The sequence below is a fragment of the Marmota flaviventris genome, chromosome X, assembly GCF_047511675.1.
Source record: "Marmota flaviventris isolate mMarFla1 chromosome X, mMarFla1.hap1, whole genome shotgun sequence".
NCBI lineage: Eukaryota > Metazoa > Chordata > Mammalia > Rodentia > Sciuridae > Marmota > Marmota flaviventris.
The window spans coordinates 26,016,803-26,031,506 of NC_092518.1; the positions used below are offsets into that span (position 1 = coordinate 26,016,803).

The 14,704-nt window shown below is 32.4% G+C and overlaps 1 protein-coding gene across 7 annotated transcripts in view; it reads right to left on the reverse strand.

Annotated features, from left to right (window-relative positions):
• Dmd (dystrophin) overlaps window positions 1-14,704 on the reverse strand; it is a 2,062,171-nt gene that overhangs the window by 1,371,518 nt on the left and 675,949 nt on the right. For all 7 annotated transcript variants that reach the window (XM_071606751.1, XM_071606753.1, XM_071606749.1 and 4 more), the window contains 2 exons: window positions 9,046-9,287; window positions 2,372-2,552 (listed from right to left, as the gene is read on the reverse strand). In XM_071606751.1, the coding sequence (XP_071462852.1) occupies window positions 2,372-2,552; window positions 9,046-9,287 (423 nt within the window). The remainder of the gene's footprint in view (window positions 1-2,371; window positions 2,553-9,045; window positions 9,288-14,704) is intronic.

Genomic DNA, 14,704 nt, shown 5'->3' on the forward strand with positions numbered 1-14,704 from the left:
TATTTAGGTTGTAGTATTAATCAGTATTTCACTCTTTTTGTTAGTGAATAATATTGCATTGCATGAATATACTCATTTTTTCATGTATTTATCAGTTGATGGGTATTTGAGTTACTTTCACTAGTTGACTATAATGAATAATGTTGTTGTCCATTCTTTCAGTTATTCAAATCCTAAGAGCTCACATGTGACACTGAGATAATAAAATATATACTCAAGACATTTTTTTCCCTGAGGACTAAGTAATATAATTAACAAAAAGGTTATTAATAGACTAAAACTTATTAAAAATAAGGTGCATTTTATCTTTTTATTTCTTATATAATTTCTACCAATTTATAAACACCAATTCCTTATATTGCTTTTTTTACCATTTAAAGTATAAAATCAGTTTATTTTACTGTGAGAAAACTAATAAAGAAAAAAAATTAAAAATGAAATAAAAATGCAGATGTGTAGGAGGTATTGTTAGCTCTCATTTGCTAATTACTTAATATATTAAAAGTAATTTGGAATAATACAAGAAATGAGATTTACTCCATAGTAACAATTTGTGAGTATAGCATATACATGTATAATTCTTTGAAATACTTATGAATTAACAAAATACCCTCCCATGTGATTAAATGCAGCAAAATTTTCATTTATTACCTGTATTTCATATTTAATTATAGGATTAATCAATCAAGGCAGGCTTTCTAAAAGGGTGAGTAGAAACATTAAAAATGTTTGAATAAATCAAATAGGAGGAGAGAACTTTAATTTGGAAATAAAAAGAGTGATTTGGAAATTTCATAAACAATCATTACATGTATATAGAAAAGGAAGAGAGATGATAATGTGGATGGATATATTGAAGAGTATATGAATATTCAGCATGTTTTATTATTTTTTATAATAAAAAACAAAATATAATAAAAACACAATATAATAAAAGACGCAATAACACAAGTTATTGTTAAATCTCAGTTATTGTTAAATTGAAACAAGTTGAGCCTTAATAGGCATATGAAAATCAAAAGATTTTCCAGTAAAAATGCTCTTTACCCGTTGGTTGCAGTATATCAATTAAAACATTCTTGATTTGAAGGGAGTTTTATGGATTTTTATGACAAGATAAAATATATTTTTGTTAAATAAAACAACATATAAAAATTTAGAAGATTCAAAATTTGGTTGTATAGAGGCAAAGCAAGAAGTATACTGAAATCCACTAGAGGGAGCTGATATTATTTTAAAGTTTTATAACCTAATTCCCCATCAGAAAAAATAAATCCCTTAGCAAAAACTGCTTTGAAAATATAAGAGAATTTTTTTTTTGTATTTTGCTTTATGTAGTTCATTTCATTTTCTAAAAATAAAAAGCTAGGAAATGAGGAAAGCTTCACTTTTTCAGCATATTAATTCTAGAAATGTTATTATATAGTAAATTTTTTGAAATATTTACAAAGAAATGCAATGAGAAAACATATATTCCAACTAATTGAAATTTTTGTAGAAAACAAACACATATCCTTACACTTCTTATAAAATGGATTTTTAAAAATATTTTATCTTTATGCCTTAATCCCCAAATATATCCTATAATTCTTTGTATATTCACATGAACACATATGTATGTATGTATGTGTGTGGCAGATCAAAAACACATTTACTGGAGAATAAAACTGTTAATAAACATGTGTCTCAAAAGAAACTTATCTTAAAATTTAACTTGATGGATAGAGATATTTCTGAGCAGATACTAGGTATATTAAGAGAAAATTAGTGAAAGACAGAGATCTTGAAAAATTTGCTAGTCACATGGTATACATTTGTATAACCACTTTATTTTTATTTTTCATTTTATCATCAAAGGATAAAAGGATAATTTATATAATTATAGTGATCCAAAAGTAAAATATAGCCCAAAGTATAATTTTTCCATAGCTGAGTTTCAGTTGCCACATATATGCTATAGCTATAATACTCTCCATGTGAATTGATAGAAGTATTAAAAGATGCCTGCAAAAATATCTTTATACACAGAACAAACTGGATTTAATGAAAGCCTGCTCACATGGCCTCAACTGCTCTTTTATTTTCTTCAATATTCAAAATGCCTGATTCTGAAATTTGCAACCCACCAAGGATAAGTTATAGCTATAAAAAACATGTTTTATTTGCTTTTGAGTGCAGTTGTGAAATTATTATGGGGGGGGAAGAAATATGTTGTTTGCCAACACAAGTTATTTTATTACTTATTAACAGAGGTTGTAGAGAAATAGTTCTATCCAAAAGAGTTATTCTTTGATGTTAGTATTTTCTGTTCTCCACACAAAAAATCAATTTGTAAAATTTCAAGTTAGTACTTTATAGTATTTTTACTTACTTGTTTGTAGCTCTTTCTCTCTGGCCTGCACATCAGCAAAGACTTGGTTAAAATGATTTGTAAAGGCCACAAAGTCTGCATCCAGGAACATTGGCCCTTGTCCTTTCTCTTTCAGGGCTATGCTTTGAATTTTTAATCGCTCAATTTGAGGCTGAAGAGCTGACAGCCGGTTGACTTCATCCTGTACCATAATTTATAGTATTAAAAGTAAATAAAACTTTTACTTTGCATACATTACATTTTGCAAACTAAATTGTTAAAAGGCAGCGATGCAAGCTTAACTTAATATCTTTAACAAACACTGGATAAGAAACATCCATGATGGTTTAAGAAAATCTAAACCACTAGTCATCAATTTAAGAATGCCAGGGCTCTATTTTCAATTTCTATTACCATATACGATGATCTTTAAATTCAAGATGATATCATTTAGAGAATTAATGGGCATGAATGCATGCACTGGAAAAGTACTATGAATGATCTTAATGTTTTCCATAAAAAGATGTTTGACTGCACCCCTGTTATCTCAAAATTGTTTGCCTTTGCTTCAAACTCTAAGTTCATTCAATAAATAATATTTATTATTTCATGAGTATAAATATAAATTATATGTACTCTATAGATATATGTATACATCCATACTGTATTAGATCACAATACATAAACATTTTAGATCTTATGCATATATATTTGCATATATATACACACATATACATATATATGTGTGTGTGTGTATATATATATATATATACACACACACACACACACACACACACACACACATACACACACAGTTAATGCATATACTTATATCTATATGCCTCAACCTTTAGTATGGCCTCATTGCTTCTCCTGACCAATCAAGCAATTGCCACTTTTTCAAATATGCTGATTATCTGTCTAGGTTTTCTTTTGTCCTGATATGATTATTAACAGCACCCATTTTCACTCTTGATATTACTCTGGTTTAGATGGTAAAATCACATGGATAGTGATGTGCTGTCCAATATGGTAGTCACCAGAAGCACACAGCTACTGAACACTGGAAATATGGCTTTTTGAAATTTAGATGTACAAAATTTTAAAATTCACACTGAATTTTATTTATTTATTTGTTTGTTTGTTTATTTATTTTTGTGGTTCTAGGGATTGTACCCAGGGCCTTGTGCATGTGAAGCAAGCACTCTACCAACTGAGCTATATTCCCAGTCCCCACACTGAATTCTTAACACTGAGTGTGAAAAAATTAACAACACAAATGATTTCATCATTTAAAAATATTGAGTAAACTTCAAAATAATATTTTGACAAGTTAGGTTACATAAAAGGCATTATGAAATTAATTTACCTGTTTCTTATATTTAAATATAGTTTCTACAACATTCAGAATTCTATATATGGTTTGAGTTTGTGTCTTGCATTGTATTTGTTTTGGACAGTGCTTTTCTCTACATAAATGTTTTTGTACCCTTGTTTCCAGTGAAATTTTAATTAGTTTGTATTTGATACTTACATAACTTTAACTCAAACAGAAATTTTGAAATGTTCTTTTAAAAATATCACCATGGTTGCTTACTTGTAATTGATACCTGTGCTACCTTTAGAAGAAAAGCACTTGGGGTTGTTTACCATTTAATATGTAAAAACCAGGATAATTAACATTAAAAATTGGAACATGAGCCAATTACAAGGAGGGAAAAATTAAAAGAATTACAGCAATTATGAACTAAATTTAAATCTGAGCTTCCTGGCAATCACAGAGAAAAGGCAAAATAAAATCAATTGTTAATTTTGGATGCATGCATATTATTTTGGAGAGAGTAATTTGTCTTGGGATGTTATAAATGAATTTATCACTTAAAAACTTCTTTCACAGCAGCAAGACTACATTATGGTCAATGCTACTTGTTCTGCTTTAGAAGATATTAAGATAACTTTCCGAGGAATGATAGTATGATGTTATGATCAATAGTTGATTCAGGTAGGCTAATTTCTAACAGTTGAAATCTTTGGATAGTTGAAGACTGAGGACATTTAAACAAATTGGAAGGTAACCCATCTGGTCTTTATTCATTCAAATAGAAATCCTTTCATCAAGTGCTAGAAGATTAGTACATATCCATGGACAATGAATATTAAATAGATAAAGGGTAAATCCTATGTATTTCTTTACATAATACACTTTGTATACTAGACTCATAAAAGGCAGCATTGACATTTGCTGTGAACATTTAAGAAACTGATTTACATTATGCCAGACGGAGGGCAGTCATTTTTTCCCATTCAATGGGCTCTAGAAATCCTAAAGTACAATCAAGTGTGTTGCACAAAACAAAGCTGACTTTGAAACCAATAAAACATTTGTACAAATGCTCACTTGAGACTAAAAATTCTGAGGATAAATCGTAGGAGAAATCATTTTGAACTGAACTATTCGACATTTAAAATATGTTAACAATTGAAAGGATAAAAGAAATTGAAATTAAAATGTAAAGGACCAGGTTTTGTAAAGTTTCTAAGCTGCACTCAGAACCTGAAATTCCTGTGGCAGTTAAAACAATTCCCGAAACTGCCCATTAGATGTGTGTCGAAATCTCCCCTGACCACCTGGTTGCTTAACCACCCCCTCCCCGAGACCATGCAGTTCAGCATGTATACACCTTAGGGCTTAAACCAATCAGTTTGAATGTATACCCCTCCTTAGAACCGACCTATCACCCCCGCCCAACCTGTTCCCGCCAGTGAATGTACTAATCATGTTTAAGAGTTGTTATTTGATTTTCCCGAGGTGTACAGTGATTTGCTAAGGGAGGCTATGATGTATGTAGAGTCCCTGCCCTCTCCAAAGAATGTATATAAACTCTGCTTAAGTTATTCTCGGGGCTCTTTGTTCTCTGCTCTTCTGAAGTGAGCTCTGAGGCCCAGCATGCTGGACCCCCAATAAACCCTTTGCTGTTGCATGAGACAGTCACTTTGTGGTCTTTTCCTCCAACGTTCGCCCAACCTTTTCACAATTAGCCACTGTTTCTATAAAAGGGCTTGGTGTGATCTTCCCTCCAAGATAAGGGATCTTTTCGGAGCTTGTTTATCCTTTAGAATAATATGCTTACCTGATGAAAATTTTTGTACTTTTCTCAGGAAAGGGTCATGGATTCCTTCCAATTCTCAAAAGGTTTTCTAAACCACAACATATTAAGAACCAGTTGTGCTGAGCATTAGATTACAAGCTACATCTATACTCTAATATAGAAACGTCTCCAAAAAATAAAAAAGAAAGAAAGAAAGAATTGTGGTGCACACCTGTAATCCCAGGGGCTCTGAAGGCTGAGGAAGGAAGATTGTGAGTTCAAAGCCAGACTTAATGAAGTCCTAAGAAACTCAGTGAGACCCTGTCTAAACAAAATATAAAAAAGTGCTGGGGAGGGCTGGGTTTGTGGCTCAGTGGTAGAGCACTTGTCTAGCACATGTGAGGCCCTGGGTCCGAGCTCAGTACCACATAAAAATAAATAGATAAAAGAAAGGTATTTAATAAAAGGGGGGGCTGGGAATATGCCTCAGTGGGTAAGTGCCTGTGAATTCAATCCTCAGTACCAAAAAAGAAAACCAAAAAGAAAGAATTAACAAATCGGATGATGTAATTTATTTACCTATCATTAGTCATAGTCAAATATTATAATTGTATCTCTTGAATAAGTGATACTAAGCTTATCTGCTAAATATTTTACTTAAACTGATTTAAAAAATTAATAGGAACACAAAGGTCAGGGAGAAAGAGTAATGGTTGATAAAGAGAAATGGGATTGTGTCGTCATAAGCTGAAACTTTGTGGCTGGATGCCCAAAAAAAAAAAAAATTCATTTTGGATGACTCCAACAACCTTGAGAGAATGTTTATACACCTATCATGGATTTCACGTTGCTCCTCAGATTAAGATCAAAATTCTAGCATATTCCCCTCAAATTATTATTTGTTTGTATACATCTGCCTTTTCACCTTCATTGCTCATCCTAGTTCCCTACTCCTCTATGTTCCACGTTCACAAAGGCCTTTATTTAGTTGCTTGGTCTTCACTGCACCCTCCCACCTTGTTCCTTCTTATTTTTATATTTTCTTTTGCAATACTGGGGACGGAACTTAGGGACCCTTTACCACTTAGCTACATAACCAACTCTTCTTATTTTTTGAGACAAGAGTGTTTTACTCAATTTCCAGACTGGTCTTGAACTTTTGATCTTCTTGCTCCAGCCTTTCAGATAGCTGGAATTACAGGCATGTGCCACCACACAAGGATCCCATTGTATTCCTTCTGAATATTTTTTTACTGCACTGTTCTCTTATTTAATGCTAGCTCATCATAAAAGTCTCAACTAAAATATATCTCCATCAATGAAACTGTTCTTGGTAGCTGCATCTAGGTCAGGTTTTCCCTGTTAGACATTCTCCCAAAACTATGTACCTTTGTTTAAAGTATTTGTCTCAGAGGTAATTTGTCCAAGAAGTGATTTTTATATTGATTTATGTATTCATTTGCTTAATGTACCTGTCCCCTACTCTGTGTACATATAATAAAGCCAAGGTCAATATTCACTCTTATTCCCCAAAACTTAGTGCTGTGTTTCTTAGTGAACTGTGTTTCTTGAAAATTTGTATGTGGGAGTCTTAACACTCTAGGAGGCCCTACTTAGGGATAGGGCTTTTATATTGTAATTAAGGTTTAAAGAGGTCATCAGGGTGGAGTCACAATCCTATAGAATTGGAGGCTTTATAAAATCAACCTCTCTCTTTCTCTCACTCTCCTTCCCTCCCTCCCTCTACCTTCATACATGCACTGAGGAAAGTATGTGAGGTTGCAGTTAGAAGGAGCCATCTACATGCCAGTGAATTCCTTCTTAACAGAAGTTGAACTCCACCAGACTTGATCTTGAACTTTATGTTGTTGAAATCAATCACTTAGGTTTGTTTGTTTGTTTTGTCATAGTAGTCCAAGGTAGCTAACTTACTTAGCATCATTCTTGACTATGTTAGAGATACTGAATATGTATTTTAAGGATGAATATATTTTGTGGATGTTACTACTAATTTCTATATTTGAATCTGAAGAATCAGGTTAAGGTAATATCATTGTATATTTTTAAAGAAATAACTAATGTGAATTAGTCCTCCAATTCATAGGAAAGAAGCCAGGGGTTCTGTTACTAAACTATAAAACACATGCAAATATAGAAAATTCCTAGTTTACATATTTGTTTAATAAACTAAATCCCTTTGTAGTATTTTCTTTATTTAAAAAAAAAAAACATACTTCTTGAGATTATTTACTTCCTGGAAAAGCTGTAAATCTAATATTTAGAGAAAAAACATCAAGCCCTTCAGTTTCTACCCACCTTTAAAAGTAACTTTAGGGGACTGTGGTTGTGGCTCAGTGGTAAGGTGTTTGTCTAGCATGTGTAAGGCACTGGGATCGATTATAAGCACCACATATAAATAAAATAAAGGTCCACTAAAAACTAAAAATTAAAAAAGTAACTTTGAGCTCGCCCCTACTTTCTGGGTTCAATTTCTTTACCAGACTGTACTGTTACCTCTCCATCTCCAGTCCCTTTTATTTAAAGCATTCTTTTAAGAGTATTCAAAGTAACCTCCATTCATATTGAGTACATTCACCTCAATCATTAATGGTTCATCCAGGAAACCTTTCTATCCATCTTTTAATCAATTTCCCATTTCCCAGGAAAAGTGTTTAGTTCATAGTAATGATGGGAAGTATTCAAGCTATTTTCATTTTTATAGATCTCTAGTTTTCATATCATTGCAATTATGGTCTTTAATCTCTTTCCCAGGCCCATTTGTGCCAGTTCCATCTTGTTTGCCCCTCCCAATCTACTGTCCACTCTTCTTCTCTGACCCAAGAAAGATATTTACAGATTACAGCCCCCTTGACTTTGCCTTCTGATTAACATTAATCAATGTGAAGCCCTGTCCTGATTCTGAAGGTAGGTAGTAAAGTAGTTTATTTTAAGGGCTTCATTTCCTTCAGGGTGGTTTCAGCTGGATCTTCATCCTCCTTTTACTATTGGAATCTAACTCTTTTTGAGCTTCTATAAGCTCTCTCTCTCATTTTTTTCTGGCCTAAGAGAGGTAAAAGCTCTGCTGTTTGATTGATACACTCTCCCTTGAGGTTCCTATACACTCCAACACATTTGTAATGAAATCTTAAATTATCCAAATTTAAGTAGGCCTTTAGTTTAAATTTTTTTCCTTATTTATCCAATTGTATAGCATAGCAATTTGTTGTTGACCTATGTTTCTAGCTATTTGTATAGATCCACTTTTTCAGCACATGATTGAATTTTGTTCCTATCAAGGAAAGAGCTCCAAAATATGGGCCTTTTTTTTAAGAATACCATGGTTTCCACATTAACTATTTTGCATAGTGACAACATCAATTAGCCATGAATATCTTCGCTGAACATACATTTAGGACTTCAACATCCATACATTGCTTATTCAAACTGATTTTCTTTGCTTATATTTTAATCTTTATTATGCTTAGATAAATCCAGAGAAGGGGAAAATTTCCTTACTAAATACTTTTCTATTTACCTCTTGAAAATTGCCTTAAAATGACTCTATTGATCATGCTCCAAATGGAAGGAGGAAAGAAAGATCCTTACCTTACAGATTTTTAACTGGCTTTTAATTGCTGTTGGCTCTGATGTGGTGGTGGGTTGGGTTTTCAACCAATTTTCAGCAGTAGTTGTCATCTGCTCCAATTGTTGTAACTGATTATAGAAGGTGATGATGTTGTTCTGATACTCCAGCCAGTTAAGTCTCTCACTTAGCAACTGGCAGAACTCTATCCACCGGCTGTTCAGTTGTTCTGAGGCTTGTTTGATGCTGTCAGCGTTAACACCCTCTAGAAAGTAAAAGAAATTTAAATATATCCCCTGAAGCCACAGACGAAAAGAAATGATCTGAAAACCAATATGTTTCTACTCTACAAGTATTCACTATGTGAATGATTTCAAACACATCATTTATTTACTGACAGAGATCTAAAAGTATGGAGATGATTTCTGATTGTCCATAGGGATTAATAAAAGTTGTATAAGTATCACATTATGTGAATGTCATAAAGTAATAAATGAAGTGACCTACAAGAGTAGAATGTATTAAGTAAAAAATAAAGTGATCAAAACTCTGATGGGGGAGATGGAAAGCTGATAATTGAGAAAACATGTTTTGATATTTCCAAGTAAATGTTCAATAGGATGTTTTATTAATATATATTTTATAAAATTGAATTGTATTTTTATATTTAAAAATGAGTTTGGGAATGAAATATAACTTGCATGCTCTTTAAATTTATTTTTTAGATGATGGTAGAATACATTTTGAAATATTATACGCATATAGATAAGTATAACTTGTTCCAATTAGGATCACATTATTGTGGTTTTACATGATGTGGAATTACAAAGATTGTATAATTATTTAAGAAAGATATGTCTCATTCTCTGTCTTTCCTATTACCATCCCCCCATCCCTTCCTTTCATTTCCCTTTGTCTAGTCCAATGAATTCCTAATTTTGCCCTCGTTGTGGGTTAGCATCCAAATATCATTCTGCCTTTGGTTTTGGGGGGGGGCTGGCTTATTTCACTTAGCATGATATTCTCAAATGCCATAATTTCATTCTTCTTTATGGCTGAGTAATATTTCATTATGTATATATACACCACATTTTCTTTATCCATTTATCTGTTGTAGGGCACTTAGGTTGGTTCTATAGCTTGGTTATGATGAATTGAGCTGCTATAAACATTAAAGGGCCTACATCACTGTAGTATTCTGATTTTAAGTCCTTTGGAATAACCAAGGAGTGGGATAACAGTGTCAAATGGTAGTTCCATTCCAAGTTTTCTGAGGAATCTCCATCCTGCTTTCCAGAGTTATTGACCATTTTGCAGCAATGTATGAGTGTACCTTTTCCCCCACATCCTCACCAACATTTATTGTTGCTTGTATTCTTGATATTTGCCATTCTGACTGGGGTGAGATGGAATCTCAGTGTAGTTTTAATTTGTATTTCTTTAATTGCTAGAGATGTGAATATTTTGTCATACGATTGTTGATGGATTGTATTTCTTCTTCTGTGAAGTGTCTGTTCAGTTCCTTAGCTTTTTTATTGATTGGGTGGGTTACTTGTTTTTTTTTTTTTTTTTTGGGGGGGGGGGTGAGGCGGGTGGGCTGGTTAAGATTTTTTGAGTTCTTTGTATATCCTTGAGATTAATGTTCTATTAGAGATGCTGGTGGTAAAGATTTTCTCCCATTCTGTAGGCTCTCTGTTCATGTTCTTGATTGTTTCCTTTGCCAGGAAGAAGCTTTTTACTTTGATACCATCCCATTTATTGATTATTGTACTTAGGAATCTTATTTAGGAAGTCAGTTCCTAAACTGACATGTTAGAGAGTTGGGCCTACTTTTTTTCTAGTAGTAACAAGGTCTCTGGTTTAATGCCTAGGTCCTTGATCCATTCAGAGTTGAGTTTTGTGCAGAGTAAGAGATATAGGTTCAATTTCATTCTACTGCATATGGATTTCCAGTTTTCCAAGCACCATTTGTTGAAGAGGTTATCTTTTCTCCAATGTATGTTTATGGCTTCTTTGGGTAATATGAAATAATTGTATTTATGTGGGAATGACACTATGTTTTCTAATCTGTTCCATTGGTCTTCATGTCTGTTTTTGTGCCAGTACCATGTTGTTTTTATTACTATAGCTCTATAGGATAATTTAAGGTCTAGTATCGGGATGCTTCCTGTGTCACTTTTCTCACAAAGGTTTGCTTTTGCTATTCTGGCCCTCTTATTTTTCCAAATGAATTCCATGACTGCTTTTTCTACTTCTGTGAAGAATGTCATTGGGATTTTAATAGGAATTGCATTAAATCTGTATAACACTTTTGATAGTATGGCCAATTTGATGATATTAACTTTGCCTACTCAAGGACATGGGAGATCTTTCTATCTTCTAAGGTCTTCTTCAATTTCATTCTTTAATGTTCTACAGTTTTCAGAGTAGAGGTGTCTCACCTCTTTTGTTAGATTGATTCCCAAATATTTTATATTTTTGAGGCTATTGTGAATAGGACAGCTTTCCTGATTTCTCTTTCAGCTGATTCATTATTGGTGTATAGAAATGCAACTGATTTATGGGTGATAATTTTATATCCTGCTACTTTGCTGAACTAATTTATGAGTTCTATGATTTTACAAAAGGATAAAAACATTGATCCAAAATTCATTATTCTCTATTATTGCTATTTGTTGTCTAGAAATTAACAGATTGTCCATTGAACCAAGAAAGTATATTAAGCACTCAGAAAAATAATCTTTCTACTATGAAAAAGATTTTTATTTACAAATATGGAAGCTCATTTGAAAGATTTAAAATCACCTACACCAAAACCAAAATCAGGAAAACTCTATCAAGGGCAAAAATGAAACATAAGTACACCATTACTCTTTTGGAATATTTACTATGTGTCAGGGAATGTGCTATGTCTTTTCATAGATGACATCTTAGATATTCTTTTTTCTTAATTTGAAATATAACTAAGCCCAGTATTATATTATCCTATACACAGCATGAAAGTATGCCAACATCATACTATACTATGATTTAATATATTTCCTCTCAAAGTTAGTTCACAAACTTTAGATTTTCTTAGATATGTCAGTTTATATAGAACCCCTTTAATAAATGCTATTATATAAAGCAGAAAATAATTACTTTGTGCATTTTAAAATAACAACTTTAAATATACTATTTTGTGTGTGACACTGTGTTTCTGTGTGTGTGTGTGTATGTGTGTGTGTGATGTTTGATACCAGGGATTAAACACAGGTATTCTTTAACAATGAGTCACATCCCCAACCCTTTTTATGTTTTTTGTTTGATTGATTGATTGTTTTGAGACAGGATCTTGCTAAATTGCTTAGGGCTTAGCTAAATTACTGAGGCTGGCTTTGAAGTGATTCTCCTACCTCAGCCTCCCAAGCCATTGGGATTATAGGCGTTGGCCACCATGCCCTACTTATAAATACTAAATATTTGAATGTTTCATGTTCCCATATTTAAAATCTAGGATCTCAAAGGGAGGAGTAACTCACCCACAAATTCTTCTTCTAGATTAAAATATCTAAGGGGTAAAGTTATTTAGTAGAAGACTAAGTTGTCTAAGAGAATCTTCTTTTTGAATGCTCACTTTACTTAACTTTCTGCAACATGTAAATGGAAATTAAACTCTTTTTTTGTAATCTATTTTCTTTCTAATTTTTTTTCTTTTTTTACATGTACATGGCAGTAGAATATAGTTTGACAAATTATCCATACGTGGAGTATAACAAATTCTAATTAGGATTTCTTTCTTCTGGTTGTACACGATGTGGAGTTTTGCTGGTTGTGTATTTATATATGAAAGTTATGTCCGATTCATAGTACTGTCTTTCCTATTCGAGAAACTAAATTCTTAAAAAGTCTGAAGGACATCTCTAGGAAACATAAGGCTGGTGATTTTGCTAACTTGTACATGCCTCCCACTTCATCCTTTTTAAAGACTAAAGATATGGATTTGAATTCTATATCTATATTATCTCGTTAAATTTTGCTCTGTTCAGATATTTTAATTTCCATTTGTTGCAAACCAAATCTCTCAATTTCTTCCGAACATGAATCTAATTTTAGTAAAATTCAAAGTATGATACTACTCAAAATAACATCAGAGGAAACAAATATTTCAATCCTTCTTTTGGAGGATATTTTTCTAAATAGGTAAAATGAGGAAAAAATAATAAAAAATAACACATACCTGTCTCTGTATATTGAGCTACGGAGAAGCCCATAGATTAGAGAAACTAAAATCTCTCCTAATTCCCTCCTAATATTTGAGAGAAGAATTAATCTTATTGAGACATGTGGAAGTATGGTGTTATATGCTGTTCATGATAATTTGGTTTTTAGTAGTGAACAAGAATTATACCAAAATATGTTCTGAAGAATGCCACTTAGTAATTGTAAAATAATGATGTTTGGTATAAAGAAAAGAATATAAAATTCTGATAATGTTTGGCACTGTTTTTGAGAAAAGATATTATGATAGAACGTTAAAACTGTTTCTGGAAAATGAAAGGGCAAAATTTAAAAATACATAGGGGGGGGATTTTAAATTGTTAGGCAATGTCTTAAAAATGTGCCGTGGATTTAAATGATCACATGTTTAAGAGAAAGATTTTCAGCATGTGTTGAAAAAGTACTTAGAAGAAAGAAGTCCATGATGTGTAAAAAGTCAACAGAGACCAGATATTGAGTAGGCAAATAAGAGATACTAAAGCAAATTAAAGGTACTGATGGATTATGCTGGACTACACCTTAATTAACATTTGTTTAAATGTAAGCCAACACAGAGAGAAACTTTCTGTGCTCTTGAGAAAGTGCAACCTTACCAACCCTATTAGAAATTTGAAAAATAACCATGAATTAATTTTCAATATAAATAATATAGTTGACTATTTCCAAATGATAAAACAAGCTATAATGAAACATCAACACGTTATGTGGTATCTATTAAAATACTAGCAGCAAATTTTAATGAATTTTGTTGATCATTAAATAAAACTCTATGCTGTGTCAAAACAAACAAACAAAAAGAGTAAAGATGTTGAACATGCCTGAAAAGGAATTAAAGGAGAAAGACTTCCACATTAGGACAAATGAGAAAACAAGATAAAAGGAATAGAAATTAAGAGTCAGAATTTTATATTTAGACAGATCTGAGTTCAAAATGAATGTCATTGGCCAGGCACAGTGGCGCACTTCTAAAACCCCAGCGGCTCTGGAGGCTGAGACAGAAAGATCTGGAGTTCAAAGCCAGCCTCAGGGACAGTGAGGCCCTCAGCAACCCAGTGAGTCCCTGTCTCTAAATAAAATGCAAAATAGGGTTGGGGATGTGGCTCAGTGGTCAAGTGCCTCTGATATATAAAAAAAAAAAAAGAATGCCATTTACCACATGAGTGAACTCATATTTCTTATCTATGAAATGAGAATTAAAATAGAACAAAGTTTATTAGGGTTGTAAGTTAACATATATGAAGTACTTACACAAATTATCACATATAATAAGCAATCAATACATATTAGAAACTGTTAACATAGAGGATATTAAAAAAAAAAAAACAAAAATACATGTGGGAAGCAAGAAAAGGAACCAGTTCTCTGAAACACTGAAATTAGGGGAAAGGAAGTTTTTCAATGATTGAAAAAAGTAATTTATAA